Below are 27,385 nucleotides of genomic sequence, written 5' to 3' on the forward strand. Positions count from 1 at the left end.
TTACAGCCAGACGGATCTACTGAATCCTGATCATCCCTGCACTCACACCTTTGCCTACACTGTACTCCCTGTTTTTTCTCTAAAAAATCATACCCAATCTTCACGTCCCAGCTAAAGTTTTAGCCTATCCATGCAGATTTCTGTGACCACCGTACCTCAGTGATTACAGGTTCTGGTGAATTACAGCCCCTATCTGTATCTCTTTTAATACTTTAGTATATATTACCTCCCTTTAAGACATATCCCCTTTCTTCCCACTTGGCATTGTCATGTTCTGGAGACAATGCTGGACTTCTGTGGCTCCCACAGTACTTGGCCCTGGGGTGGGCACAAACTGGGTGCTATAAAAAGAAAGCTAGGGGACAAAGATGACTTCGAGATATAACGGAGAGAGTCAGTAAGAATAGCTAACACTAAAATACATGGAAGGAACTGATATAAGAGCTTCACCTGTATTAAAGCATCTAAATCTCACGGCAATGCTATGAGATGATGACCGCCACAGTCCCCACTTTACAGATGAGGACATGGAGTCACAAAGCTAATCAACGACAGACCTGGGTTCAAACCCAGGCGGCCTGGCTCCGGAATCTCACTCTTAACCACTCTGTGGTATTACCACCAACGAGGTGGGGAGAGGCACATGTTGCTGTAAAGAGGATGCAGCAAAGATGGGAGAAGAGTCGATGTTAAGGAGTTAAATACTGGAGTAAAAAATGGAGAAGGAAAGGGCAATGATAAGTAGAAACCTGGAGAAGAGGGAACAATAGCAAGAAGGAGAATGAAGATAAGCAACATTGACAAACAAAAGGTAGAAACGGAAAGTCAGTCAACATGGGATGGGGAGATGAGGAAGACCCAACAAGACCTCGAAGAAAGGCTGCCATGTCAGGCAGGATGCAGAGAACAAATGAGGATAGGGATTCTTACATGATGGTGAAGATGCCCTTGTAGGTGTTGGGCTGTGGCTCAGGCACTCTGTGGAGCTTCTGCTTGGGGCTGAGACCCACGCAGGACAGCGTCTCATCTTTGCAGGTACAGAGCTCACACATGTTGATGTTCATGGTGGCATTCTGTTCTGCTTGCTTCTTTTTTGGGGTATAGTTTACACCAGGAAGACCTGTGGATACTGAATCCTGAGGTGAAAATAAAAGAACTGTCTCAGATGGACTTGGTTGCTGAGAAATGGTACCTCCCAGGTCCACAGGTGGAACTGTGACTTGAGTCAGATTTGGCTGTGCAAGTGCCACCTCAGTCGGCTGCAGGGCTGTAGAAGGTCCAGCCTCCGTAGTAGGTTCTGGAGCTGTCGTCTGCTCTGGGTCCATATGATGAGCTGTGACGCTGGGTGATGTTGGCTGCTGCCCTTGATCCTTACTTGGAGTTGGAACTGTCACCTCCTGCTGGAATGGAGGTTGAACTGGTAGCTCTGGAGGTTGTGTTGCGGTCTCCTGCATGGTTGGAGAAAGTTCAGTCTCCACATAGGATCCTGCAGTAACGTTAAGTGCGGCAGGGCTGTAGAATATGCAGACTTCATAGCAGGCTCTGGACTTATGGTAAGCTCCAGGTCCAAAGGTTTCGCTGTGACCCTGGGTGATGTTGGAGGCTCAGCATGAGCCTGATCTGGTGCTGGAACCAGCACCTCGGGATGCGATGGAGACTGAGCTACAACTGCCTCTGGAGGCGGAGCTTGGGGCTGCCGCGTGGTTGGAGAAAGTTCAGCCTCCATACTGGATTCCGGAGTTAACGTAATTTCCAGCTCCAAAGGTTGAACTGTGACCTCAGTCAAGGTTGGATGTGGAAGCTGAACCTGCTCTGGACTTGCAACTGTCACTTCGGGGGATGCTGCTGGAACTGCACTCTGCTGCAGGACTGTGGAACGTTCAGCCTCTGTGGTAGGCTGGACTGGCAATGGTTCCACCTCTGTAGGGCGCTCTGATGCCTGAGCCTGAAGCTCCTGTTGTGTGGCAGAAGGTACCACCTCCTTAGGGGGCTCAGGAGATATATCTGAGCCCCCCTGGGGAACCGGAGACTGAGCTGGGGCCTCCTGCTGCACTGCAGGATGTTCCACCTCTTCAGTGGGCTCTACAGTTAAGAGAATCCAAGGGTTTAACTGTGCTATCAGGCAACACTGGATGTTGAGCTTCACCTGGACTTAGAGGTGAGCCTGTCACTTCATTAGGTAGTGAAGGTGGAGCTGCAACATCTGTAGGGGCCTCTGGAGGTTGAGCTGGGGGCTCCTGCTGGACTGGAGAAGGTTCAACACTTTCAGAGGCGGTTGGATGCGGATCTGAAACCTCTTGCTGCACTGACAAAGGTTTCACCTGCTCAGGGGACACTGTGAACTGGGTTGAGGCTTCTTGTTGGGATGGAGAACTTTCAACCTCATTAGTGAATGCTGGAGTTAAGGCAAGTGCAAGATCCACAGGTTTAACAGTGACAGTGGGCCGCTGCAGAGGCTGAGCTTGATCCTGACCTAGAGGAGAAACCGTTGTTACATGATGCTCTGGAGAGAGAACTACAATCACATTAGAGAGCTCCGGAGTCTGAGCTGCGGTCTCCTTTGGTATTGAAGGTTTATTCTGTGTAAAACTTCTACAGATTGGGCTGGCAAAGGTTCAACCTCCTCAGGTGGCTGTGGAGGCAGCGTGCGGGCCTCGTGCTGGGCTGTAGGAAATTCTGCACTGCTAAGGGGCACTGAGGGCTGAGCTGAAGGCTTGTGCTGAGTTGGAGAAGGTCCCACCTCTGGAGTGGGTTCTGCTGTTATGCTAAGCTCCACATCTGCAGGTTTGATGGTGATATTGGATACGTTTGAATGCGGAACCTGATGGTGACTTGGAGGTGAAACGGTCATTTCATAAGGCTCTGAAGGCTGAGCTGGCTGTACCTGTTGAGTTGGAGAAGGTTCCACCTCCCCTGCAGACGGTTCTGGAGGCTGAGCTTGTTGCTCCTGCAGCGTTGCAAAAGGTTCTGTCGCTGCTGGAAACGGAGCTGAGGCTTCCTCCTGAGTTGGAGAAGTTTCAGCTTCTCCAACAGACTCTGCAGGCTGAGCTGGGGTCTCATGCTGGGTTGGAAAGGGTTCAGCTTCCTCACTAAGCTCAGAAGGCTTAGTTGTTTGCCCCTGTTTACTTGGAAAAGGCTCAGCTTCTGCAAGAGGCTCTAGAGGCTGACCTGGGCTTTCCTGCTGGGTTGCAGAAGATTCCTCAGGAGGCTCAGGAGGTAGAGCCAGTGCCTCCTGCTGAGCTGTAGGAAACTCAGCTTCCGTAGTGGGCTCTGGAGTGATGGTCAGTTCCAAATCCAGAGGTTTAAGTGTGACACTGGGAACGTTTGAATGAGCGTGATGCTGAATGCCAGCTAGGGATGCTACCTCATCACTCACTGGACTTTCAAGTACATACTCGGTAGGGTACCCTGGAGCTTGAGTCGGGGCCTCTTGATGGAGTAGGGAAGGTTGAAACTCCTGAGGGAGCTCTAGAGACTGAGATGGAGGCTCCTGCTGGAGTGGAGGTGGTTCTACCTCTTCAGTGGGCTCTGCAGTTTCATCCTGGACCTCTGCCTGGGGTGAAAAAGATTCAACCTCCTCAGGGGTCTCTGGATGATGAAGCTGGGCCTCTTGCTGGGATGCAGAAATTTCAGCCTCCTCAGGGGGCTCCGGAGGTTGCTCTGAGTTCCCCAGAAAATCCATAGGCAGGGTCTCCTCAGGATAAATGGTATCCATACCGGAAGCTACACAATCACCCTGCAACTGTTGTTCTAGACCCTGAGTTTTATTTTCTAACACAACTATAGTTCCAACAATAGCTTTAGCAAGCTGTTGATGCTGAACGAGATCCTTCTTCAGGTTTGGGGCTGAAACAATAAACTTCGTTGGTTTTGAGCTCTTGAACAAGTATTGCAAATGATTGGTGACCTTCAGCCTGATCTAGACCTATGGTTTTAGTCTTACTTTTGTGCCAAAAAGGCAGAACCAAGCCCTGATTCTGTTCCCAGTCCAGCACTGGAACCGCTGCTGTGAGCTTTTGCTGCTGGGTTAGCTTGTCATTCACATCCTGATGTGGAACAGCAAACTAATCTGGCCCTGTGGGCAGCTCTCCAGCTGAATCCGTGTCTGGGTGTGGAACCAAAGTCTCAGTCAATTCCTGACGAGGCAGCACCAACATCTGCTCTGGAGAGGAGGACAAGTAATTAAAGCCCCCCGACTCTGTGCGGGGTGTAATCGCATAGGGCGATTTGGGTGGGAGGTGTGAGGAATGTGAAGACCAAGGCTCTGTTAGCCCCGGGGGGTCGGGGGTCCACTGAACAAGGTCGAGGGTCCACTCCAGAGGCTGAGCTGCCTGGGCCAGAAGCCACAATGGTTGCCCCGTGAAGACAAGCCATGGGAACCAGAGGCGCAGTGGGGACATGCTATGCGGAGGCTCCCGGGCACAGCGACCCAGGCCAATGGGGCACAGGCGCTGCACCCTGAGCAGAAGCGAAAGCATTATGAGAGTCCCGAGACACACAGGCGCCCCTCTCCCGTCTCACGACCCACCCTTTATTTATGACACCCTTAGTTCCACCACCTTCTTTAGGTTCCAGCAGAGATCCAATCTGAGCAACCAGAGGAAGCCTTTTTCCCAGAGTCACCAGGGTGCAAACCATCCTTCCTCTAGCAAAGGCAACAATTCCTTCCCGCTGGGCCATCTCCCCAACCCCCCTCACCGGCCCTGCACCATGAGGCAAGATTTGGGCAGCCCAGGGGTGGGGGGAGGGGTTGGGAAGGATGTGGAGCTTCTCAAGGAAGCCACAGGGCCTGGCATGCTGGGAAATTCAAAAGTGCTAGTCCAGTTCTGGCAATTTGAACGCTTCCTCCTCAAAGCTCCAGCCTGAAAGACATTCTGCCTCCCCTTGGCCACACCGCTGACAAGAAGAGTAGCTGACCTGCAAAATGAGCACCAGTTAGGGTGGCGGGAGGGCAAGATACCTTACAGTTAGTGACTGAAATGTTGCCATTTCCTCGAAACTCTCAGTACCTATGTCGGATTATTAATTCACCACTCTTTTATTATCGGTTACCCCTGAATCAGTGAACTTCCTCTACTGCCCCCTCCTCCACCCTCCTTAACGCCGCCTGGAGGAGCTCATGCCTTTCCTGTGTCTAAAGGACACTCAGTTTTATCACCCTTACAGAAGGGCACTTTGCAGGCTAGACAAGAGGGAGATCTGGAAGCTATGCAAATGGCATTTCCAGTAAGGATTCATGAAAGGGTGGCACCTGGAGTGGATCCTAACAATCCCAATGGAATTTATGAGGCAGTACAGGAGCCAATCCCTTTCAAATTGTTGAAAGAATTAAAGCACGCAGTACAGAATTATGGAGTAAATTCCCCATTCACCATAGGTATCATACACGGAGTAGCCGAAGGCTCTCGTTTAATTCCAGCCGATTGGGCAACGTTGGCTCGTGCAGTGTTAGCCCCAGGAGAATTTTTACAATTCAAAACCTGGTGGTGTGATCGTGCTGAAACTATGGCAAACCAGAACCAAGCAAGGCAGATTCCTATCTCCTTGGATCAACGCATAGGTAGTGGGAATTGGGGCAGAGTTCAAGATCAGATTCTGATGGAAGATCAGGCCATAGAACGGGTGAGACGTTGTTGCCTAAGAGCCTGGGAGAAAATAGAAGCTAAAGGGCAAGCTCCTGTCTCTTTTCAAAAGATCATGCAGGGGGCGAGAGAGCCCTATACTGAATTTATTGCCAGATTACAAGAGGCTATCAAGAGACAGATGCTGCCCGAGCAGCACAGCAAAGCTGCCATGGGGTGGAGGGCTGGCGGGGACCAGAGGAGCCAGGGTGCCACAGCCCTTCTTACCTCTCCGGCCTCCTCTCACCACATCCCTACCTTCGTCCTCGCTCCCCTCAAAGTTCTCCCTGTTCTTTGCACGCGTGGGGCCTTCGTTCACGGCCCGTGCACATCACTCCTTCTGTCTGGAACACTCTTTCCTGTGTCTCCTCACTTTCCCACGCGTTCTTCAGGCCTCACCCTGGATGTCAGTTCCTCCAGGGAGCCTTCCCCCCTCTGCCCTCCTCCAATCTGGGTTAGACCCGCCGCCCCGCTGTACTCCCAGGGCGTCCTTCTCTCTCCTCCGGCCCTCGCCCCTCGTGGTAGCGGCGGCCTTACTCACCTGCGTGCCTTCCAGAGGGCGGGACCCAGGTCCACCTCGCTCAGCGCTGCGGCCCACGCCCCTGGCCCAGTGATGGGCTCTGAGCGTGTTCTCAATAAATATTTGTCAAATGAATGAATGGACAGATATGTGCACAAATAAAAGCCACTCCTAAACACAAAGGGAAGGCCTTCTCCACCCAGCCCTGGCATTTCTCCTGAGAACCTGCTGGCGCATGGACCCCATGTGTGTCTCTGTGTGTGTGTGTATCTGTGTGTGTGCGTGTGTCCACGCCCAGGGTGCTCACCTCTTGCTCAGCTCCTTCAGGGCTCCGCTTTGGCACAGCCCCAGGTCATCTCCCAGGAGCTTCAGCTGTTCCCGGCTCCTCCCGATGAGATGCATCCGCTCTACGTGCTCATACAGGGACGCGTTCACCAGCTGCAGGTTGATGAGGGGCTGGGCCCGGATCTGCGTCAGGAACGTCAGGGCCTGCCTGCAGACCTGCGGACACCAGCGGGCAGCGAGGGTGAGACAGGAGGGCCGTTTGGTGAGCACCCGACGGCCTGGCACTGTGGTACCGACTCACTCGCTCACCCCTCCATCCACCTGCCGAGGGAAGCGGTACCGTCTTCATTTTACAGATGAGGAAACGGAGGTTCGGAGAGAGGAAGTGACTTGGCCAAGGTCCACAGCTCATACAAGCCATGGTTTGAACCCAGTTTATCTGACGTCCAAACCCACTCTCCCCCCTTGGCACCAGCTCCTGCCCCTCCCGACCGACTGACCGACCATACTGGGATGGAGGAGGGGCTGCTCCAGTCAACACGCCTCTCCCCCTGGGCCTCACAGATCCTCCCCACTATTTCCTGTCCCCCCCCCCCCCGCCCCCGTGTTCCTGCCGAAAGGAAACAGGCACTACCCCAGGCTCAGGAACCAGGTGACGGGTCTGAGTCAGGCTCCAACCACAGGAAGCCACGGATCAGACACAGTTTAACTAGAGGTTTCCTGAGCTCCCTCCACCCCTGCCAGCAGCACCACCAGGGCCCCCCAAGTCTCCACGTGGAGCTCAGTGATCAATCTGGGCCTCTCCCACGTGATAGGACTTTGAAGGTTCTACCCTCAGCCCTGACCCTGATGCCAAAGCCAACTACTGAGCACCTACTGTTTACCAGACACTGGGCTAAGGACTTCGACCACATCCTTTCTTCATCCTCACAACAACTCAGAAAGGAAGGTGTCATCATTCCCATTTTACAGATGAGGAAACTGAGACTCAGAGAAGCTAAAGTGGCTTATCCGAGCCACCAGAAGAAAGCAGAGGCCAGGTCTAAACTGAGGTGTTGTCTCTGCGCACCTGGCTGCCTCACTTGCTAAAGAGAAGCCCCTCTCCCCTGCAGTTTCCTCCTTGCCGTGATAAGGATGGAGGAGCTGAGATGTTCTCCGCTGTCAACCGCCCTGCAGTGCTTAGGAGTCGGGCTTTGGCTCCCGCCTCCACCCCTTCCCAGCTGTATGACCTGATGAAACTTACTTAACCTCTCTGTGACTCAGTTTCCTCATCTGTAAAATGGGGGAAATAAAAGCACCTAACTCATGGGGTTATTTTGAGTTTAGATTAAAAGGAAATCCATGTAAGTGTATCCTCAGTAAATGGGAGCTGCCATCAGAATCTGTGGGTGCCTATGTGGCCCCGGTGTCTGTCCCTTGGCCCAAGGGGATGCAACAGGGCCCTCGGAAGACTGTTAGGCCGGGGGCTGCTCCACCAGAACCTCTCACTTGCCCCAGCAGCTGACAACTCCATCTTTCCCCATTTCCCAGAGCCCTGAGGAACCAGCCCCCAGCCAACGCGCAGCCCACTGACAAAGGCCCGGTGACTCGAGACTCAGTCAAACTGCTGTTCCCCAGCCCTTCCCACGACTCTGCCCCAGGCTTTGGGTGAGGCTCAGATGAACTGACACACAGGAAGGCGGGCGCTGAGAACTGCCAAGTGCGGCAGAGAGGCATGGGCTTGGCCTTCGAGCTCCCCAGGGACTATTCCTCCCCATGCAGGAGACAGACAAAGAGAGAAGCCCCAGGCCTGGGCTGACCTTCTGCCAAGTGCCAGCCAGGCCTCGCAGGAGTGGGTCAGCCAGAGTGGTAACAGTGGACAAAGGGCCCCTAACCTGCCAGCCAGCCACTTCCTCGTTTGAATTTTGCTGGCTTCCCCAGGTCTGGCATCTTTGAGAGAGCTGGATATTTCCTGACTTCAGGCATGCTGAGGGGAATGGTATAATCTTCTAGTTGGAAAAAGGAAGCGGCACAAAATTACAGCAGTGAATAAGGAGACGGCTCAACAGACGCACCCGGAAGTTGTAAACAGTGAGGGTGTTTTATGGCCGGAGGGCTCTTTGCATTTGTGGTCATCTTGAGGTTTCATTTTCTCCGTGTAGTTAGTTAAATAGCTAACACTGAGGGCAGGGCTGGGGATGAGGGAACCAATAAAAGAGCCAAAGTGAAGCTAATGTCTCTGGGGGTTCCCATCCCCGGGGGCGGTGGGGGGGAGGGCGGGGTGGTGCAGGCTCTGAGAATCTCGTTCCCTGGACTCTGATGGGGACACGTGCGGACACCTCCACGTGGAGAGACAGCACTGCCGGAGGCCTGGGTCTCAGGAGAAGCAAACAGCGTCTTCCTGGTGCTCTGTCTTGCTGTAGCAGAAATCTGTGCCTTTGGGAGAAAGCCAAGTTTGTGCCCCTTGAGGCAGACTCTGACCAAGTGAATTAGGGGCAGAAGGGGAGGCCTCAGGATAGAGAAAAGGCACCATCTAAGTGACTGGTGGGTACTGTCTCCTTTAGTCCTCACACAGCCCGGGGAAAGACACTGTTGTTAATTTCCTTTACAGATGAGGAAACTGAAGTTCAACAGTTTGCTCATGGTAACACAGCTATGTAAGGGGGTAAGCTCAAGTTGAAGAGGAGGAAAATCTGAAAGACTGCAGAATACATCTGAGGCAGAAGCATTTGGCGAACTTAAAAAAGTGCCCAAGATGTAATACGAACTGAACAGAGCATGTTATAAAGCAGTATGAGTCCAGTATGATCCCAAACTTTACAAAAAAGTACATGCAGGAGTTTGTATTCTTGGGGGTGGGAAGAAAGGCTAAACAACTGAATAAAGATGATTTTGAACAGTGAAAAGAAAAAAAAGTAGATGCCTATGTAAAAAAGCAAAAAAAATGCACAGAAAAGGCTGACTGCTCCCAGCAGAAGTGCAGCCAGCTGGCCAGTCCACCCATCCATCTGCCCATCCATCCAGACATCCAGCCACCAACCCACCCATTCACCCATGTATGCATCTACCCAACTAACCCATCCATCCATCCATCCATCCACCCACCCACCCCACCATCCACCCATCCATCCGTCGATACTCATCCACCTACCCACCCACCCATCCACCTGCTCATCCACCCACTCATCCTTCCATCCGCATCTATCCACCTATCTACCCATCCACCCATGCATGCACCTACCCACCTAACCCATCCACCCATCCATCTATATAATCTATCCCATCATTTTTATCTACATATCTAGTTGCTGGTACTTTAAATAGTTTTATCTGTATCCATGGGGGGCTGCAGTGAACCATCCTTAGATTGCCACCTGAGGACCAAGGCAGGCACTGAAAGAACTCTGCCTAGGGGCTGGAGACCAGCACCCAATTACTTTCCTGGTCAGCTCCCCCACATCATGGGGCCTGAACTAGTGACCCGGGCTTCCCTAGAGCCAAACTCCCCCACACATATGAACAGAAGCCACAAAGAGGAGCAAGCCCTCCTCTGTCACTCAGAGGCCCCGGGAGGCCACAGAAGGCTGGGCTCGAGGCTTACCGGGCGCTTGGAGAGGTCCCAGTTGTGGATGACCCTGGCTGGGATCACTGAGGCATCGTCTTGATGGCAGATGTCACAGTAATAGAGGCCAGAGAAGGCACAGAGCTTGGGTCGTACAAATGAGAAGCCAATCTGCCGGGAGCAGCCTGGGGAGAAGAACAGTGGGGGGGTGAGCAGCGGTGGGGCCAGAGTCAGCTTCTGAGCAACACAGAAACTGCCAAGGCAGAAAGGGCCCACTATCGACGGAAAGAATCAATAGAAAGTTTAAAAAGGAAGAGTACGAAGGAATTCCCTGGTGGCGCAGTGGTTAAGAATCCTCCAGCCAATGCAGGGGACTCGGGTTCGACCCCTGGTCCGGGAAGATCCCACAGGCAGTGGAGCAACTAAGCCCATGTGCCACAACTACTGAGCCCGTGCACCACAACTACTGAGCCCATGTGTCCCAACTACTGAGCCTGCGTGCTGCAACTACTGAAGCCCGCACGCCTGGAGCCTGTGCTCCACAAGAGAAGCCACCACAATGAGAAGCCCACGCGCTGCAATGAAGAGGAGCCCCTACTCTCTGCAGCTAGAGAAAGCCCGTGCCCAGCAACAAAGACCCAACGCAGCCAGAAATAAATAAAGAAATAATGAAATACATCTTTAAAAAAAAAAGGAGTACAAAGATAAAAACAACCACCATTCATATTCCCACCACTCGGAATCAACCCTACTGACTAATCTTTATGGCAAAACACCGTAAGAATTATCATCAGCATTTCACAGCTGAAGAAACGGATACACAGTGAGGTTTGGAAACCTGCCCAGTCGCGCACTGATTGAGTGGCACAGCTGGAGCCAGATTTGGGTTGGGTTGGTGTAGAGCCCACATTCTCTTTTCCCTTGCTGCCTCTGCTCAATGTTCCCACTGTTTGCACACCAATGCCAGCCTCCTCTGGGTCCACCCCTCCACGGGGGCCCAGAAACGGAAGCCACAGAGTCAGGGTCTCGGCAAGCAGGGCAAAGGCTGGGCACATGGGGCTGGCCGCGGGGAGTGGGTGGGGAAGCCAGCCAGAGGCAGGGCCGTCTGGACATGGCCTGGTGCCAGCCTGAAGCCAGACCTGCCTGACGCCTCGAGACAGCGGTTCAGGGCCAGCTTCAGACCCTCTGCTGGGGGCCCCTCCACAGCAGGGCAGGGGGAGGGTGGGGGCACGGGCGTGGGGTGTGCCCAGGGCAACACCAAGCCCTGGCTCAAATCCCCAGCACGGGCCCTGCCTCCTACAGTACCGGAAGGGTCCCCTCTGCCTCCTGGGGACTAGAAAGGCTGGCTCTTTGATGTACCAGCTGTCTCATCCTGACCATCACCAAATTTTTGCAAGGTTCCAATTCAGCTACTACTTGTTATCACGAAGTTTAAAAGAGGTTTTGAAAGTGCCCCGTAGACTATGAAATACAAGCCAGATGTCAGAGATTGGTGTCTGCCTGGTCAACAAGCTGTGCCCACAGGCAGAAAGGAGGCCTGAGCTTTCCAGTTTCAGTGTGGCTGGCAGGCTGGCGGGTGGCAAACAGAGCCGCCTGCCAGCATCCATATCCCCAGCGGGGGAGCCCTCCTGCCAGCCCCGGGGGCCTGGCCTCCTCCCTGAGCCTGGCACCCATGGGGTTGATGGGCAAAATGTCAGCGTTAGCGGCTGGCAGGTGGGGGACGACGGGTGAACAGGGGCTTGAAAATATCTTCTGCAGGAAGCTCTGCTCTGCTTAGCTTCTCCATCCTCAGGGGGCATCGACCGCAGACCACTTCCTTCCAGATGCCTGAAGCAGGCTTTCCCCTCTAGTCCCACAGGCTCCTCCCCGACAGGACAGCTCCTAGACCGCGTGCAGCCACCCGTCTCCCTGCGGCACGCTCTGCAGCAAGGCCGCCTCCTCCTCCCGGAGGGCCCAGGGTGATGGAAACAGGTGTCTGGGTTGGCGAGGAGAGCTAGGAAGGGAATGTGAGCAGCGGAATGTCATGCAGCCTTGAAAGCAAGGGAGTGGAGAGGCCCTGTGGGGGCCCGGCTAAGAGAACAGGTTCTGGGACCATCAAGTCCTCTTCCGGCTCTGCCATCATGCGCTGTGTGAACCTGGGACAGGTACTTACCAGCCCTGGGACTCAGTTTCCTCAGCCATAAATAGAGACAAACCCCTACAGGGCTGTCATGAGGATTAAAGCAGACAGTCCAACGAAAGCATCTGGCCCAGGGCCCAGCACAGGATTGGACGATGCTAACCACAGAGCAGATGCGCTGACCTAGAAGAATATGTATAATATACCCCCCTAAGGAGGAAAAGCCCAAGTTGCGGAACAAGAGGTATAGCTGTGCCGACTAAAACAGCGGCAATGCGCCACAAGTGCTCATTTACATTTCAATATATTTACATTAAAGGAAACTAAAGATCCAGTTCCTCTCACGCTAGGAAGTCACATTTTAAGTACTTGGTAGGCACATGTGGCTTGCGGCGATCGTCCTGGACAGCACAGATCTAGAACATTCTCATTACCACAGAGTTTTGGTGGACAGCTCTGAGTAGTACGAGCCCATTTTTGTAATTAAAAACAAATTGTGGGGGCTTCCCTGGTGGCACAGTGGTTAAGAATCCGCCGGCCAATGCAGGGGACACGGGTTCAAGCCCTGGTCTGGGAAGATCCCGCATGCGGTGGAGCAACTAAGCCTGAGCACCACAACTACCAAGCCTACGCTCTAGAGCCTGCAAGCCACACCTACTGAGCCCACGTGCTGCAACTACTGAAGCCCGTGCGCCTAGAGCCCGTGCTCCACAACAAGAGAAGCCACCACAATGAGGAGCCCGTGCACCACAATGAAGAGCAGCCCCTGCTCGCCGCAAGTAGAGAAAGCCCATGCGCAGTAACCAAGACCCAATGCAGCTGATAAATAAAAATAAAATAAATTTATAAAAAAATAATTTAAAAAGTAAAAATAAAAACAGATCTTGTACACTCACAAAAGCATGCCAAAATATTTGGAAGGGTACCATGCCCCTGCTCCAAAAGGATATAATCTGATCATCAAACAGCCTCAGTTGCTGCAACTTCCCCTGGGGCAGGATGGGGCACTGGTGGGGACCAGGAAGGGGTGCAGAGCCTAGAGCAGGAACCCCACTGCGGGCAGAGCGAGGCTGGCAGGGAGGCTGGGGGCGGCGGGACAGAGAGTTGGCACCTGCACAGAAGCAGCCCTGGGAGTCGAGGCCTTTCTCCGTGGGGATGGCCACCAGATACTGCAGCAGGTAGCCATTCTCCCACGTAGTGAACCTCAGCACCTCCTGACAGTTTTCATCCAGACTCCCGCCGAGCGTCACTGCCTCCTCGGCCGTCTCCAGGTAGGACGCCAGGACCCTGTGCACCAGGTCCCTCCACAGGGCAGCCTCCTCGGCATTCCCGGCCTGCAGCTTCAGGACGGCGTTGGCTGTGATGATTTTGAAGAAGGATGGGCCCCTGAGGCTTGTGTCCGGCAGGATGTCTCAGATGGTCTCGACTCCATGGCTGTCACTTAACATCGTCTCGTTGTTTCTCATGCAGAAGCACCTCAGAGACTCCAAGGACAGGGAGAAGATATAGGGCATCCAGGTGCGGTCCGTGTACAGGTACAGAAGGGATTCTTTAATAGCATCGGGCTCGGGAACTTGGGAAGAGGACCAGTCCAACTGCAGGCCCTGGGGGGTTTCAGGCTCTGAGAGCAGGTCCGAATGGGAGGGGTGGCCACCCTGGGGGGCCTCTGGGGGGTCCTCGGGTTGGTCCGGGTACTGGATGGTCACCCACTCCTCTTCCTGCTGGGGCCGGCACTTCTGCAGCGCCTCCCGCACCCGGTCCAGCCAGTCCTCGGCTTCATCCCGGCACGAGGCACGCAGGGTCAGCTTCTTGCCCGAGAAGACCAGCTCGAAGCGGCCGTCGCTGTGGGCCGGCCCCACAGATTTGCAGCGCAGCAGCGAGCAGTTCTCCACGCAGGTGCCCTCCTCGCCGCTCAGGCAGAGGCGCAGCTCCAGCGGGGAGAGCTCGCAGAAGAGCTCTTTCCAGATGCCCATGGCCCCCTGCCGCTCCACCGTGCCCAGCTTCAGGAGCCCCCGGAATGGGTTGGACAGCCCTGGAGGCAGAAAGAGGTGCTCTAGATGACGGGCCTGACCCTTCAACAGCCTGGATAACCTCCGGGGCCAGAGTCCTGTCCCGGGTGTGGATGAGACCACTAGGAGAACACGCGCCCGCCACTGGTTGGATGGGAGCGTTTTTTGAGAGCCTCCATCCCATCCTCATCCCAGCTGTTAACCTTGTTCCTGAATTTCACTGAGAGAATAAAAGCACTCAAACGATCACCTCTACATGCCCCTCACGGACCCCCCACTTCCAGCATCTGCACCCACACTCTGACTGCCCCCCGTGGCCGGGGAAGAGCTGGCTGTGCTTCTGTCTGAGGCCAACCCTCCCATGTGTGCTCAAGGACAAGGACGTCCTCCTGGAATCCTCCCTTGCCTGTGTCGCCCTTTTCTCCCTTCTCTACTGGCTCATTCCCACCAGCCCACCAACACGCTGTTATTTCTCCCAGCTTTAAAAATATCTCTTGACTCCACTCGCATCTCTAATTACCACCCCGTGTCTCTGTTCCCTTTACAGAAACCCCCCTGAGGAGGTGTGGGAACTGTCTTTACTCCCCCTGCTCCCATTCCTTCTTGAACCTGCTCCAAGCAGCCTTCTGTCCCCTCATTCCACAGAAGCTGCCCTTGGGAAGGCTACCAGGACCTCCTTGCTGCCAAGTCCAAAGGCCAATCATTGGTCCCCATCTGCCCTGGCCCATCAGCATCCCTGGATACAGCTGAGCCCCCTTTCCTTGGTTCTTCTCTGCTGTCACTGGCCCCCCTCCTGTCTCCCAGGCTCCCCCTCCTCTCGCTGGCCTCTCAGTGCTGGAGGCCCTGGGCTCAGCCCTGGATTCTCTTCTCTACAGACACCAGCTTCCTAGCTGAATTTCCCTGGTCTCGGAGCTTTATGCCAACGACTCCCTAGTTTTTATCTCCAGCCTGGGCCTCGCCCTTCAACTTTCGATTCCCATCTCCATCTGCTCCATGTATGTCTAATAGGCTTCTCAGAGTCGACATGTCCAAAAATGAATTCCTGATTCTCCCACTCCAAACCTGCTTCTCTCCGGATGTTCCTCCTCTCATTAAATGGCAAACTTCATCCTTCCAGCTGCTTGGACTAAAAATCTCACAGTTATCCTTGACTTTCTTTCACACCCCACATCTAAGCCATTAGCAAACCCTCTTGGCATGTCCAGAATCTTCCTCCACTTCTCACCGCCTCCACCACTATCCACCACCATTCCCGGCCTGGCTTATGGCCGCGGTCTCCTAACTGGTCTCTTTAGCCCTTCAGCAAATGAGCCACGATGACTCCCCCTTTTAAAAGATTACATCTCTCCGCCCCAAACCCTGCAAGGCTGCCATCTCCCTCAGAGCAAAAGCCAATGTCCTTTCTGTGGCCCATGAGACCCTCCGTCACTCTGACCTCATCTCTAACCACTCCCTCCCCATCTCCTCTGCTCCAGCTACTCAGGTCTCTGTCATTTCCTGCACATGTCAAGTGTGTTCCTGTCGCAGGGCCTTTACACGTATTCTCCCTGCTTGAAGCACAAAGATCACGTCGTGCCTTCCTCCCTCCCTCCACTTCTCCTCAAATATCACCATATTTGTGAGGGCTTCCTTGGCCATCCTTCATGAAATAGTACCCTGCCCACCTCCCTGATTTACTACTCCCCACAGAAATTATTATCACTTGTCCACACTGCATGTTTACTTGTTTATATGCGTATTTCCTGCCTCTTACACTAGAATATACTTCCCATGAAGATAAGGACTTCGCCTTGTTTCCTGCAGTGTCCCCAGCACCGAAAACAGTGCCTGGCTCATCACAGATCTCAATAAGCATCTGTGGAGTGAGTGAGTGAGTGCCTATGTACCACACACAGCCCAATGCTTCCTGCTCCCTGCGGTCCAAAGGACACACACTTCTCTCTCCCAGCCTGGACTAAGCTTAGAGATTTCAAATCACTGTGTAGGGTCTTCCTACTCTTCGGGGCATGATGATGTAGGGGCATAAAACACACCTTCTCTGCCATGGCTGCAGTCAGCACATGGGCTGAAAGAAAAACCTAAAAGGAGGCAGCATGGAGACCAGGGCTCTGCCCAGACTCCCCGAGCCAGGGCCCCAGCAACCTGGCCAGAGTTCTCTGCTGGGTCATTGCAAATGGAAAATGAGGAGAGAAAGAGACTGATTCTACGGCACACTTTGTTTGTTTGTTTCTGAGGGTTACAGAAAAATTAGGTTATGGTTATTTAATGCTGTCTGGAATTTCACAGGGTGCGGAGATCAACCTGGCCTCATTGTAAACTGCACACAAAGGACACTGAACAAATAGCAGATCTGATAAACCCCACCAGAGCTGTTAAATAAACCATCTAAGAGAGAGTCCTTGGGAGGGAGCAGTTGAAACACCTGGGTCTTCAAGAGGCAGGGGGTGTGCCCTGGGCTACAGACGGACAGAATCAAGATGTCTGTACACTTATAAGGTTATCTTATGTATCTTATATATAATCTCATGTATAACCACAAGATTTATAGGAGAGTTTCAGGGAAGAGAGTTTCCATTTCAATATATGAAACAGCATTTGTGTACTCTGTAGGGAGTTTTGACCAGTACTTTATTAAGATTTTTATGAGAGGGACTTCCCTGGTGGTCCAGTGGGTACGACGCCACGCTCCCAATGCAGGGCGCCCAGGTCCCATCCCTCGTTGGGGAACTAGATCCTGCTTGCCTGCTGCAACTAAGAGTTCACATGCCGCAACTAAGAGTTCACGTGCTGCAACTAAGACCCAGCCCAGCCTAAATAAATAATTAGAAAAAAAATTTTTTTTTACGAGAAAATATACTACTTTTCCTAAAATGCTTTCCTGAATTACTCAGCAAGGGTGCTCCTTATTACATTTAGGGGATGAGGTTTTTCTTGGGAGAAGACACCGCCCAACTGGTAATGATAAAGAGGACTTCTGAACTGCTTTCTGAAAGGCACTGCCCACAGGTACTGTGGCACCCGGAAGCCCGCAGTCACCTACCCATCTGCCTGCGATGCACCACCCTGAAGTCATTATGCTCTGGTGCCGGGGTGGCCTCGCCTCTCCTGCTTCCTGGGGAAGGCACGCAAGCTTTGTCCAAGGCCTCCAAGGAACAGCTTCTTCTTGGTCCTTGCGTGAGGAGACCAGGCCTTGACTCTGGAGTCCCTCTGGGAGAACCTACAGAGGCATCGGAAGGACTCTCCACGGGCTGTTCCCGGGGAGGCTGGTAGAAGTCATCTTCTGAGATCCAGTTTGTGTTTATCTATTGGGAAAGAAGTAAGGGCAGGTTGTTTTTAAAAACATCTTTATTGAGACATGATTCACATACCATAAAACCAACTCATTTAAAGTGTGTAATTCAATCGTTTCCGCATATTTACAGACCTGTATGACCACCACCACATGGTTTAGAACATTTTCATTGTTCCATAAGGAAACCTCGTACCCATCAGCAGTCACTCCCTGTTTCCCCTCAGCCGCCCCAGGTCTAGGCAACCAATAATCTACTTTCTGTTTCTACAGATTTGCCTATTTTGGACACGTATAAATGAAGGCTTATGTGGTCTTTTGAAACGGGCTACTTTCCCTTAGCATAATGTTTTCGAGGTTGTGGTAAGTATCAGTACTTTGTTCCTTTTTATTACCAAATGATATGCCAATGTGTGGATGTACCGCGGATGTACCGCCTTTTGTATACCCATTCATCAGTGGACACCCAAGCCCACATGCCACAACTAAGATGCCCGCATGCTGCAACTAAAAATCCTGTGTGCCACAATGAAGATCCCGCATGCTGCAACTAAGACCTGGCGCAGCCTAAGTAAATAAATAAATAACTATTTTTTTAAAATTAAGAACTTCTGTTCAACAAAAGATACCATTAAGAGATTTAAAAGGCCAGCATGGCCTGTAAGAATATATTTGCTATATGCATATATTTTTCTCCAATAAAAGACACATGTACAGTATACAAAGAGCCCCTAGCAAATCAACAAGGAAAACACATACCACTCAATTTAAGAATGAGACAGTGACTTTAAAGGATGCTTCCAAAAAGCAAATGCAAAGGTATCAATATCATTAGTCATCAGAGAAATGCAAATGAAAACCACAGTGAGATAGCACTACACACCTACTAGAGTGGCCAAAATGTAAAAGATTGACAATACCATTGACAATGGTATTCTTCATCCCAGAAGAGCGATGGAAATGCTCATATACTGCTACTGTGAGTATAAGGCAGCACAAGCCCTTTGGCAGTATCTACTAGAGCTAAACGTGCGCCGACTCAGTGACCTAGCAATTCCATTCTTAGATGTACACCCAGAGAGGAGTACACAGGTTCACCGAAAGGCAAGTACAAGAATGCTCATAGCTGCTTTCTACATAACAGCCCAAACCGGAAAACAACCCAAATGTCTGTTTACAGGAGAATGGATAATTACGCTGTGATATCTTCTTACACTGGAATACTACAGAACAATGGAAAACAACAAACTAGAGCCTCAGGCTATCTCACAGACATAATGGTCAGTGAAAGAAGTAAAAGAGTACACACTCTATGATTCCATCTATATGAAGTTCAACAACAGGAAAAACTTTAAGGACTGGAAGTCAGATTAGTGGTTTCCTCTGGAGGGAGGCAGTGAGTGGGAGAAGGCACGAGGGAGCCTTCTGGTGGCTGGAGATGTTCTATATCTTGATCTGGATGGTGGTTACGGAGTGTATGTGATATACAATTACTCACTGAGGTATACACCGAGGACCTGGGTACTTTAAACACATCATTCCTCAAAAAAAATGTTAAAGGAGAAAGTGGGACAATTCAGTGGGGAAATAATAGTCTTTCCAACAAATGGTGCTCGTCTGACTGTATAACCACATGCAAAAAAGGGAAGTTGGATCATAGATTTAAATGTAAGGGATGAAACTATAAACTTTTTAGAACACATGGGAGTAAATCTTCAAGACCTTAGGTTAGGAATGAGTACTTAGATTTGACACCAAAGGTACAAGCAACAACAGAAAAAACAGACTACCTCAAATTTTAAAACTTTTATGTTTCAAATGATGCCATCAAGAAAGTGAAAAGACAACCCACAGAATGGGAGAAAAATCGGCAAATCATTTCTCTAATAAGGGTCTAGTGTCCAGAATATATACAGAACTATAACTCAACTTTTTTTTTTTTTTTTTTTACCAAATGCCATGTAGTCCTTTATTCCTTTTTGTTTTTTCGGCTGTGCAGTGCAGTTTGTGGGATCTCAGTTCCCTGACCAAGGATCAAACCCGGGTCCCCTGCAGTGGAAGCGTGGAGTCTTAACAACTGCACCACCAGGGAAGTGCCATGGATTCATTTTGTGTAACGGTAGAAAACTGGGGGGAAAGCAAGTTTCTTTGCTGGGGGAGGGCCCACCATCAGGTTGAAGATACCGTTAAAAAATCCAAGTGGAGAAGTCAAGTGGGCCATCGGAAGTGAGTGGGAACAAAGATCAGTGTGTTCCTGGAGCAGAAGAAGATTCTGCTGTGGCTGGAACACATTGGGCAAGAGGGGAGAGGTGGGCAGAGAGGTGGGCCAGGGCAGGTTAGGCCACAATGACGAGGTTGGTTTTCATCCAGTCTCTGACAGGAGGTTCTGACTCAGCCACTGACCGCTTGTGAAACCAGGGAAAAGTGATTGTCCATCTAATGAATGCTGGCTACGTGCCAGCCACTGTCACACCCTGTCTGCCCACCGGTCAGGAAGGTGGAGGTGGGGATGGGGGGAGTGGCCTTCTCACCCTTACTGCACCGAGGAAACGAGGTGTAGAGCGGGCAGTGACTAGCCCTGGGTCCACGCGGCTCCTGGGCCGTCCTCGGGCCTGGAACCGTCTGTGCACGGAGCTCTAACTCATCCTCTTCCTTTGCTGAGGTGGGGAGACTGAGGTCCCGTCTGACAGGGGCACGTCAAGGACATACAGGCAGCTCCGTCCCTGACTCAAAGTGGGGTAAACTGAGGCCAGAATCCGCGTGCCAGGCTCACACGGCAGAGGAGGGCGCCTGGGTCGGCCCCGGGAGCACGCTCCCCTGAGGCCGGAGGCCAGCTCACGTCCGGATCCCGCATCAACCTCCCACATCACGGCTGCTGCCCGGTTGGGGGAAGGGGTGAAACGCGACCCGTTGTCAAGGAGACGCACCCCGCAGGCCCTCACTGGCGTAGAACTCTGGCCCGGGCCCCTCCTCCTCGCCCCCTGGCCGCTGAGGGCCGGGAGCCCCCAGCCTCCTCCGGTTTCCACGGCAACGCCCCCATGGCTCCGCCTCCTCCCTCCACCTACAGGCTCCCTCCTGCCATACATCTGCGCATGCCCCTATAACTCAACTTATTAAATAACCCAATTTAAGAATGGGGAAATGTTTTGAATAGACATTTCTCCAAAGAAAATACACAAATGGCAATAAGCACACGAAAAGATGCTCAACGTTATTAGTCACCAGGGAAATGCAAATCAAAACCATAATGAGATACCTCTTGTCCCCCACTAGGATGGCTACAATAAAAACAAAAACAAAACAGACAGTAAGAACTGCTGGCAAGGATACAGAGGAATACGCTGCTGGCTGAAATATAAAACAAGGCAGCTGCTTTTGGAAAACAGTTTGGCAGTTCCTCAAAAGGTTAAATACAGAGTTAACCATATGATCCCAAAATTCTACTTCAAGGTATGCATCTGAAGAAGTTAAAACATATGTCCAAGCAAAAAATTACACATGAATGTTCACAGTAGCATTATTCGTAACAGTCAAAAAGCAGGAAAAATGCCAATGTTCATTCACTCATGAATGGATAAATAAATTGTGATACATCCATATACTCAGCAAAAAAAAAAAAGAATGAATGAAGTACTGATAGGGGCCACAACATGGATGAACCTTAAAAACATTTTGCTAATTGAAAGAAGCCTATCACAAATGTCACATATTATACGATTCCATTTATGTACAATGTCCAGAGCAGGCAAATCTATAGACAAAGTAGATTAGTGGTTGCTAGGGGTTGAGGGGGGTGAGGCAGGAGGGGAAAGGGACAGGAGTGGTTGCTAATGGGTGGGGAGTTTCTTTCATGGGAGATGAAAATGTTTTCAAATCAGACTGTGGTGATGGTTGCACAACTCTATGAACACATACTAAAAAAACCGAATTATACACTTTAATTAGGTGGATAGTATGCTATGTGAATCCACAATAAAGCTGTTAAGAGAGTGGGTGGGTGTGCCTCTTCTAGTCTGGCCCATCCTGAGTTACAGGATCTGGAAGGATAGACACGTGTGGATGGAGCTGAAAGAGCAAGACTACATCCCCAACACAAGCCCCAGACAGTAGCTGGGATGAACTCTGGGTTTTGCGTGTCCTGTGTGCACATGCACTCCAATTCCTACTTCTGCTTTTCGAGATCCACCAACAACTGTGAAATGGCACAAGAGCTTGCGTTCACAGCTTGACTACTGCTTCCCTGGGCCCACAGTTCCAGCCTCTACCCTCGGGGTCTCTCTCCAGGACAGTCCCAGGGCTGGCTTTCTTGGGTCATCAACACACTGGACTGGCTTATTCTAGAACAGCACTGTCCCACAGAAATACAATGCGGGCCTCACAGGTCATCTTAAATGTTCTAGTAGCCACATTAAAAAAAGTTTCAAAAACAGGTGATATTAATTTTAATAGTATATTTTTATTTAAAATACCTATTTAGGGACTTCTTTGGTGGTGCAGTGGATAAGTCTCTGTGCTCCCAATGCAGGGGGCCTGGACTCGATCCCTGGTCAGGGAACTAGATCCCACGTGCATACACAGCTAAGAGTTTGCATGCCACAAATAAGGAGCCCTGGAGTCGCAACTAAGGAGCCCACCTGCCGCAACTAAGACCTGGCGCAACCAAATAAATAAATATTTTTTGTAAAAAATAAATAAAATACATATTTAAAATGTTTTCATTTTAATGTGATCAATAAACAAATTATGAGTCAGTGGGAAGTTGTATAATAAAGGGAGTCCAACTCGAGGATGGAAGATACCTTAGAGGACTGGGGCGGGGAGGGTGGGGGGGACTCGAAGGGGGGGGAGTCAAGGAAGGGAGGGAATACGGGGATATGTGTGTAAAAACAGATGATTGAACCTGGTGTACCCCCCCCAAAAAAAAAAATAAATAAATAAATAAATAGAAAAAATAAATAAATAAACAAATTATGAATGAGACATTTTACATTCTGTTTTTCCTACTAAGTCTTCAAAATCCAGTGTTTATTTTACACAGCTTATCTCAATTTGGACGAGCCACGTTTTAAGTGCTCAAGAGCCACGTGTGGCTAGTGGCTGCCCAAGTGGACGGTGCGGTTCGAAATCTTGTTCGTGTTGCAGAATGAGTATTTTCAAAGCCTGGTGTTTTAGGACAACGTTTATTTAATAATAACAAGTACTGAGGAGGAAACCAAAGCTCAGTGAGGTGAAGTGCCTCGCCCACGGGCGTAAGCTGGTAAGTGGCAGTGGTTAAGAGCAGAGACTCTGAGGTTGGGTGAGAATTATCTTCACCACAGGGTCGATGTGCAAATAACAGGGGTCGATGTGCAAATAAAAGGAGACACCCGTGGGAAGTGAGGGCGTAGAGCCTGGCTCACATCCACCACTCACACCCCAAGGAACATTAGCTCCCTCACCACGATGCTATTAATACCAAACGCTGCAGGGCGCGGGGCTCAGTGGGAGAAGGCAGGGACCACTCGGGGTCACTAGCTGGGGAAACCCTGCACTGGCTCTGAGACATTCACCAACACTCCGCCCCCACCACCACCATCCGCCGCCAAAACAACCCAGCTTGGACCACTCACCGGACTGGTGGGTGAGGGAACCACAAGGCTCAGCCGAGGTTTGTCATCCTCCAGGGGCTTCCGCTGGCCACTTCCTTGGCCAACTGCTCTGGTTGCCTCTCTCACAGGACTAGGAGGCTGCTGGCCTGAAGTGCTCCCCGAAAGGACAGCCTGGGCCATGCCCAGCTTCAGCCAGCCCCCAGGGCCAGGTGCCTGGGAAAGAGGCTCCCCCGTGTGGGCCCCATCTCGGGTCCCAGGGGATGCTTGGGCAGGGTGGGGCTCCGCAGGTACCTCAAAGGGCGGGGGTGTGCTGGTGTCCAGGCCGTGGAGGGTGAGTGAGGCCTGCAGCACGGGAACCTCCGTTTCTGGGCTCAGTCCCTCGGTGGGCACAGAGTTCACCTGGGCTTTGCTGAATTCCGACAACACCCTGGACGTTTTTAAACAAAGAAACCTGTGTGACAGGGTTGTCAGCTGGAGTGCCCAAGGCTAAGTGGAAAACTGCTGTTTTATGATTGAATAAAACAAAACAAAACAACCCCCACCCCCTTAATCATCACTGCGCTCCCAGCTCCCACGCACACACACGCCCACCAACGTGGCTCCCCAGCGGGGACTCGGGCAGGCTGGGTGGACAGGTGAGTTGTGCAGCCCAGGATCTCAGGTGACTAAGCTCACAAAGCAGAGGAAAGGACTCGAACGGATTGCCTTTTACCCTCTGAACAGGCTCGCCGGGCCTGGGGAGTCTGCGCAGCCAAACAAACCCGTCCCTGCCCCAAGCCGACCTCGGCAGCGCCTTGGTGAACGCATGTCTCAGAGCTGGGCTCCAAGACTCCGCTCCTTGGGACACAGGCTTGGGCGAAGGGAGGACCCGCTTTGTTCCCAGAACAGGATGTGTTCCTGACGGGACTGGCACTTCCTGCCCCTCAGTGGTGCGTCTGGGCCCAGGGAGCCAGTGTCACTGCCTTTGTACACACACACACACACACACACACACACACACACTCTTACACACACACACAAACATACTTCTGGGTCTTCTGGAATGTGCACTGGCTAGTGGCTGCTCCTCCCTCCCTCTCCCGAGGCTTCCAAGTTGTGCTTCTGAATTAAACCTATCTGCTGCCTCCACCTCTGCTTATGAATCCAGTGAGGACGTCAGGGACAAATGCAGGTTCTGGTGGCAAGAAAGCTGTCTGGAGCCCAAGAGATCACACACATCTGCCCTAATGGCTTAGACTGGGTGTAGAAGACACACCAAACTCCCCTTAATGTGGTTGAATGGAAACAAGGATTTTAGAACTCAAGTTTTCATCTTCTAGGTGCTCTTATTTACACCATCATAACCTCAAACAACATTTTAAGACATTCTAGACAAGAAGAGGTGACCAACCCATGCATTTCTGGGCAACTGATTTTCAACACAGGTGCCGAGACATTTCAATGGGGAAAGAATAGTCTTTTCAACAGATGGTGCTGGGATCAGTGAATAGTTTCATGCAAAAGAATGAAGTTGGACTCCTATCTCACATCATAGAAAAAAATTAACCCCAAATGGATCAGAGACCTAAAGGTAAGAGCTAAAACTATAAAACTCTTAGAAGGAAACAGGTGTAAAGCTTCATGTCTTTGGATCAGGCAATCATTTCTTAGATATGACATCTAATGTATAAGCCACTAATAAAAAATATAACTAATAAAAATATTTGCATATAAAATATACAAATATTATCATATATCTGATAAGAGTCTAGTACCCAGAATATACAGAGCTCTTACAATGCAATAATAAATAAATAACCCAATTTAAAAATAGGCAAAGGATTTGAATAGACATGACTCCAAAGAAGATATACAAGAACTTCCCTGGTGGCTCAGTGGTTAAGAATCCACCTGCCAATACAGGGGACACAGGTTCAAGCCCTGGTCCAGTAAGATCCCACATGCCTTGGAGCTACTAAGCCCGTGTGCGGCAACTACTGAGCCTGTGCTCTTGAGCCTGCGAGCCACAACTATTGAGCCCACGTGCCACAACTACTGAAGCTCGCACGCCTAGAACCCGTGCTCCACAGCAAGCGAAGCCACCGCAATGAGAAGCCTGTGCACCACAACAAAGAGTAGCCTCCACTTGCTGCAACTAGAGAAAAGCCCACGCACAGCAACAGAGACCCAGCACAGCCAATAAATAAAATTAATGAATTAATTACAAAAACAAACCTGTGCTTTCATTTAGAGAACAACGGGGAAAATACATGTATTATAAATATTTATGTGTAAGTAAATAAAAAGCATGGCCTGGAGAATCTGAATGGCCGCCTTATAAAGTCCTCCCGACAAGTGAGCCTGAGCCTGGGGTTCTCCTGAACACGTGGACTATTGTGCTGGTGAGACACAGGACTATTCGCCAGCAACAGCCACGAATACAAGCACAGAGGTGGGCTGCACGTGCTAAGAATCCTTTCCCCCGAGGGAAGGCCTCACGACAATGACCTCCGACAAATATTACTAAGCAAGGTTTTGCAGCAGTGCACAGGGGGACAAGCAGTAGGAGAACAGGTGACACAGGTACCCAGCAGTAAAATGACACCACCGCCTGGTGAACGTGCATGCTGTGTCAGACGCTGCTCTAAGCACCTGACAGGTCTAAGCTCATTTCATCCCCCTGGCCTTCCTCTGAAACGCCCTCCTTGGAAGCATTTTATCCCCACTTTACAGATGAGCACATCAAGGTCAGAAAGGTTGAGTGACTTGCCCGAGATGGCAAAGCTGGTTGATGGAGGACTCAGGCAGTCTGGCTCCTGAGTCCACACTCTCTACCACTAGACTGTACCTATGCTTCCCAGTGATCAGTGTAATTCAGACCCAACGAACACAGAAGAAGCTGTGCGGGGCAGTTAATCCTCTCTTCACAAGGCAAAACTGTAATTTGGTTTCTGCAAAACATGAATAAGTTTCATTTGGAATGTTATGGGTTTTGCACTTCATATCTGATTTGTAGCTTTTTATTTTTGGGCTGCACCACACCGCTTGCGGAATCTCAGTTCCCAGACCGGGGATTGAACCTGGGCCCTGGCAGTGAAAGAGCCAAGTCCTAACCACTGGATGGCCCGGGAACTCCCAATTGGCAGATGTTTTGATTTCACAATCAAGAACTTTAAGCACAACGTGTTTATGCCTAATTTTAAGTTATATACATTTAAGTAACATAATAACTTAAGCGAACTCAAGTGTTTGAGAATCTTTACCTTAAGGGTAGAGTATTTAAGACAGTCTAAGAAACGCTGGTCTCTGTGGATGCTCTAAGACGAAGATGAACTTCCAGCCCAGCTCTAAGAATGATAGTGCTGGCTGTGTGCTTGTGTGTGTGTGTGTGCGTGTGTGTGTGTGTGTGTGGTGTGGTGTGGTGTCTGCTGATTCCTCATGTCACTGTCCAGTATTGGTTTGTACATCCTGATCTCTTCCCTTGAGTTCCCCTGGAACACCCAGGACAACACTTCCCACACAGGGTGGATGGTCACTGATGCAACCACCTTAAGCTGGGATTTTCCAATCACAAGACGCAGGAAAGATAAAGGCAAGGCACATGACAAAGAGAAGGCTGGCTGGTCTGCAGGAGGAGGGAGAGACAACCAAGGGCTAAGACAGGTGACTGAGCCTCAGTCACGCCACGGGCCCAGCCATCTCTGGGGAAGGGCTGCTCCTTCCCAGCACGTTATATCTAATCTTTCCATTTGACATGTGAAAATTCTACCTGATGTGCTCGATGTTCAGAAGCCGTTTCTGGGGCCTACCAGACATGCTTATGTGTGCAGCTCACTCATGGGCATCTCATTTGATTCTCAAATAGCCCTACAAGGGGATTTCCATCGTAAAGACGAAGAAACAAAAAAATAGATAACTAATAAGGGCCTACTGTAGGCACAGGGAACTCTACTCAATACTCTGCAATGACCTATACGAGAAAAGAATGTAAAATTCAGTGGCTATATGTATATGTATAACTGAATCACTTAGCAGAAACTAAAACAACATTGGAAACCAGCTATACTTCAATAAAAATTAAAAAAAAAAAAGATGAAGAAACAGAACCTCAAAAAGAGTTAGCAATGTACAGGACATTACTGGGCTTGCAGGTGGCGGAATGGGGCTGGAAACCAGATCTGCTCCAGGGCCCGTCCATGACACCCAATCCTGGTGTGACTCCCACACGAGGCGGGAGCCCTATAAAGACCTGAACCAAGGTGGGGGGAAGGGCGGGAAACAGCAGGAGAGGAAAGAAGGTCCTAAACACAGCTGATGGAACACGGGTCCTCCTGGAGGAGATGCTTCCTAAACGGCTACCATTTTTTACCTATGAGATGAACACATATCCAAAAGTTTGATAATACCTTCTGTCGATGAGGCTGAGAGGACACA

At 50.9% G+C, this 27,385-nt stretch overlaps 1 protein-coding gene across 4 annotated transcripts in view; it reads right to left on the reverse strand.

Annotated features, from left to right (window-relative positions):
• LOC130839716 (pleckstrin homology domain-containing family M member 1-like) overlaps positions 1-27,385 on the reverse strand; it is a 51,185-nt gene that overhangs the window by 13,127 nt on the left and 10,673 nt on the right. For 2 of the 4 annotated variants that reach the window (XM_057714016.1, XM_057714017.1), the window contains exons 5-8: positions 22,994-23,399; positions 17,136-17,397; positions 10,007-10,152; positions 6,449-6,642 (exon numbers count right to left, since the gene is read on the reverse strand). In XM_057714016.1, the coding sequence (XP_057569999.1) occupies positions 6,449-6,642; positions 10,007-10,152; positions 17,136-17,397; positions 22,994-23,399 (1,008 nt within the window). Of the gene's footprint in view, positions 1-3,700; positions 4,163-6,448; positions 6,643-10,006; positions 10,153-17,135; positions 17,398-22,993; positions 23,400-27,385 lie in introns of those variants that run through there. The other 2 variants (XM_057714019.1, XM_057714018.1) reach the window with 2 other exon arrangements.

Source organism: Hippopotamus amphibius, chromosome 17, assembly GCF_030028045.1.
Source record: "Hippopotamus amphibius kiboko isolate mHipAmp2 chromosome 17, mHipAmp2.hap2, whole genome shotgun sequence".
In the NCBI taxonomy this organism is placed as follows: domain Eukaryota; kingdom Metazoa; phylum Chordata; class Mammalia; order Artiodactyla; family Hippopotamidae; genus Hippopotamus; species Hippopotamus amphibius.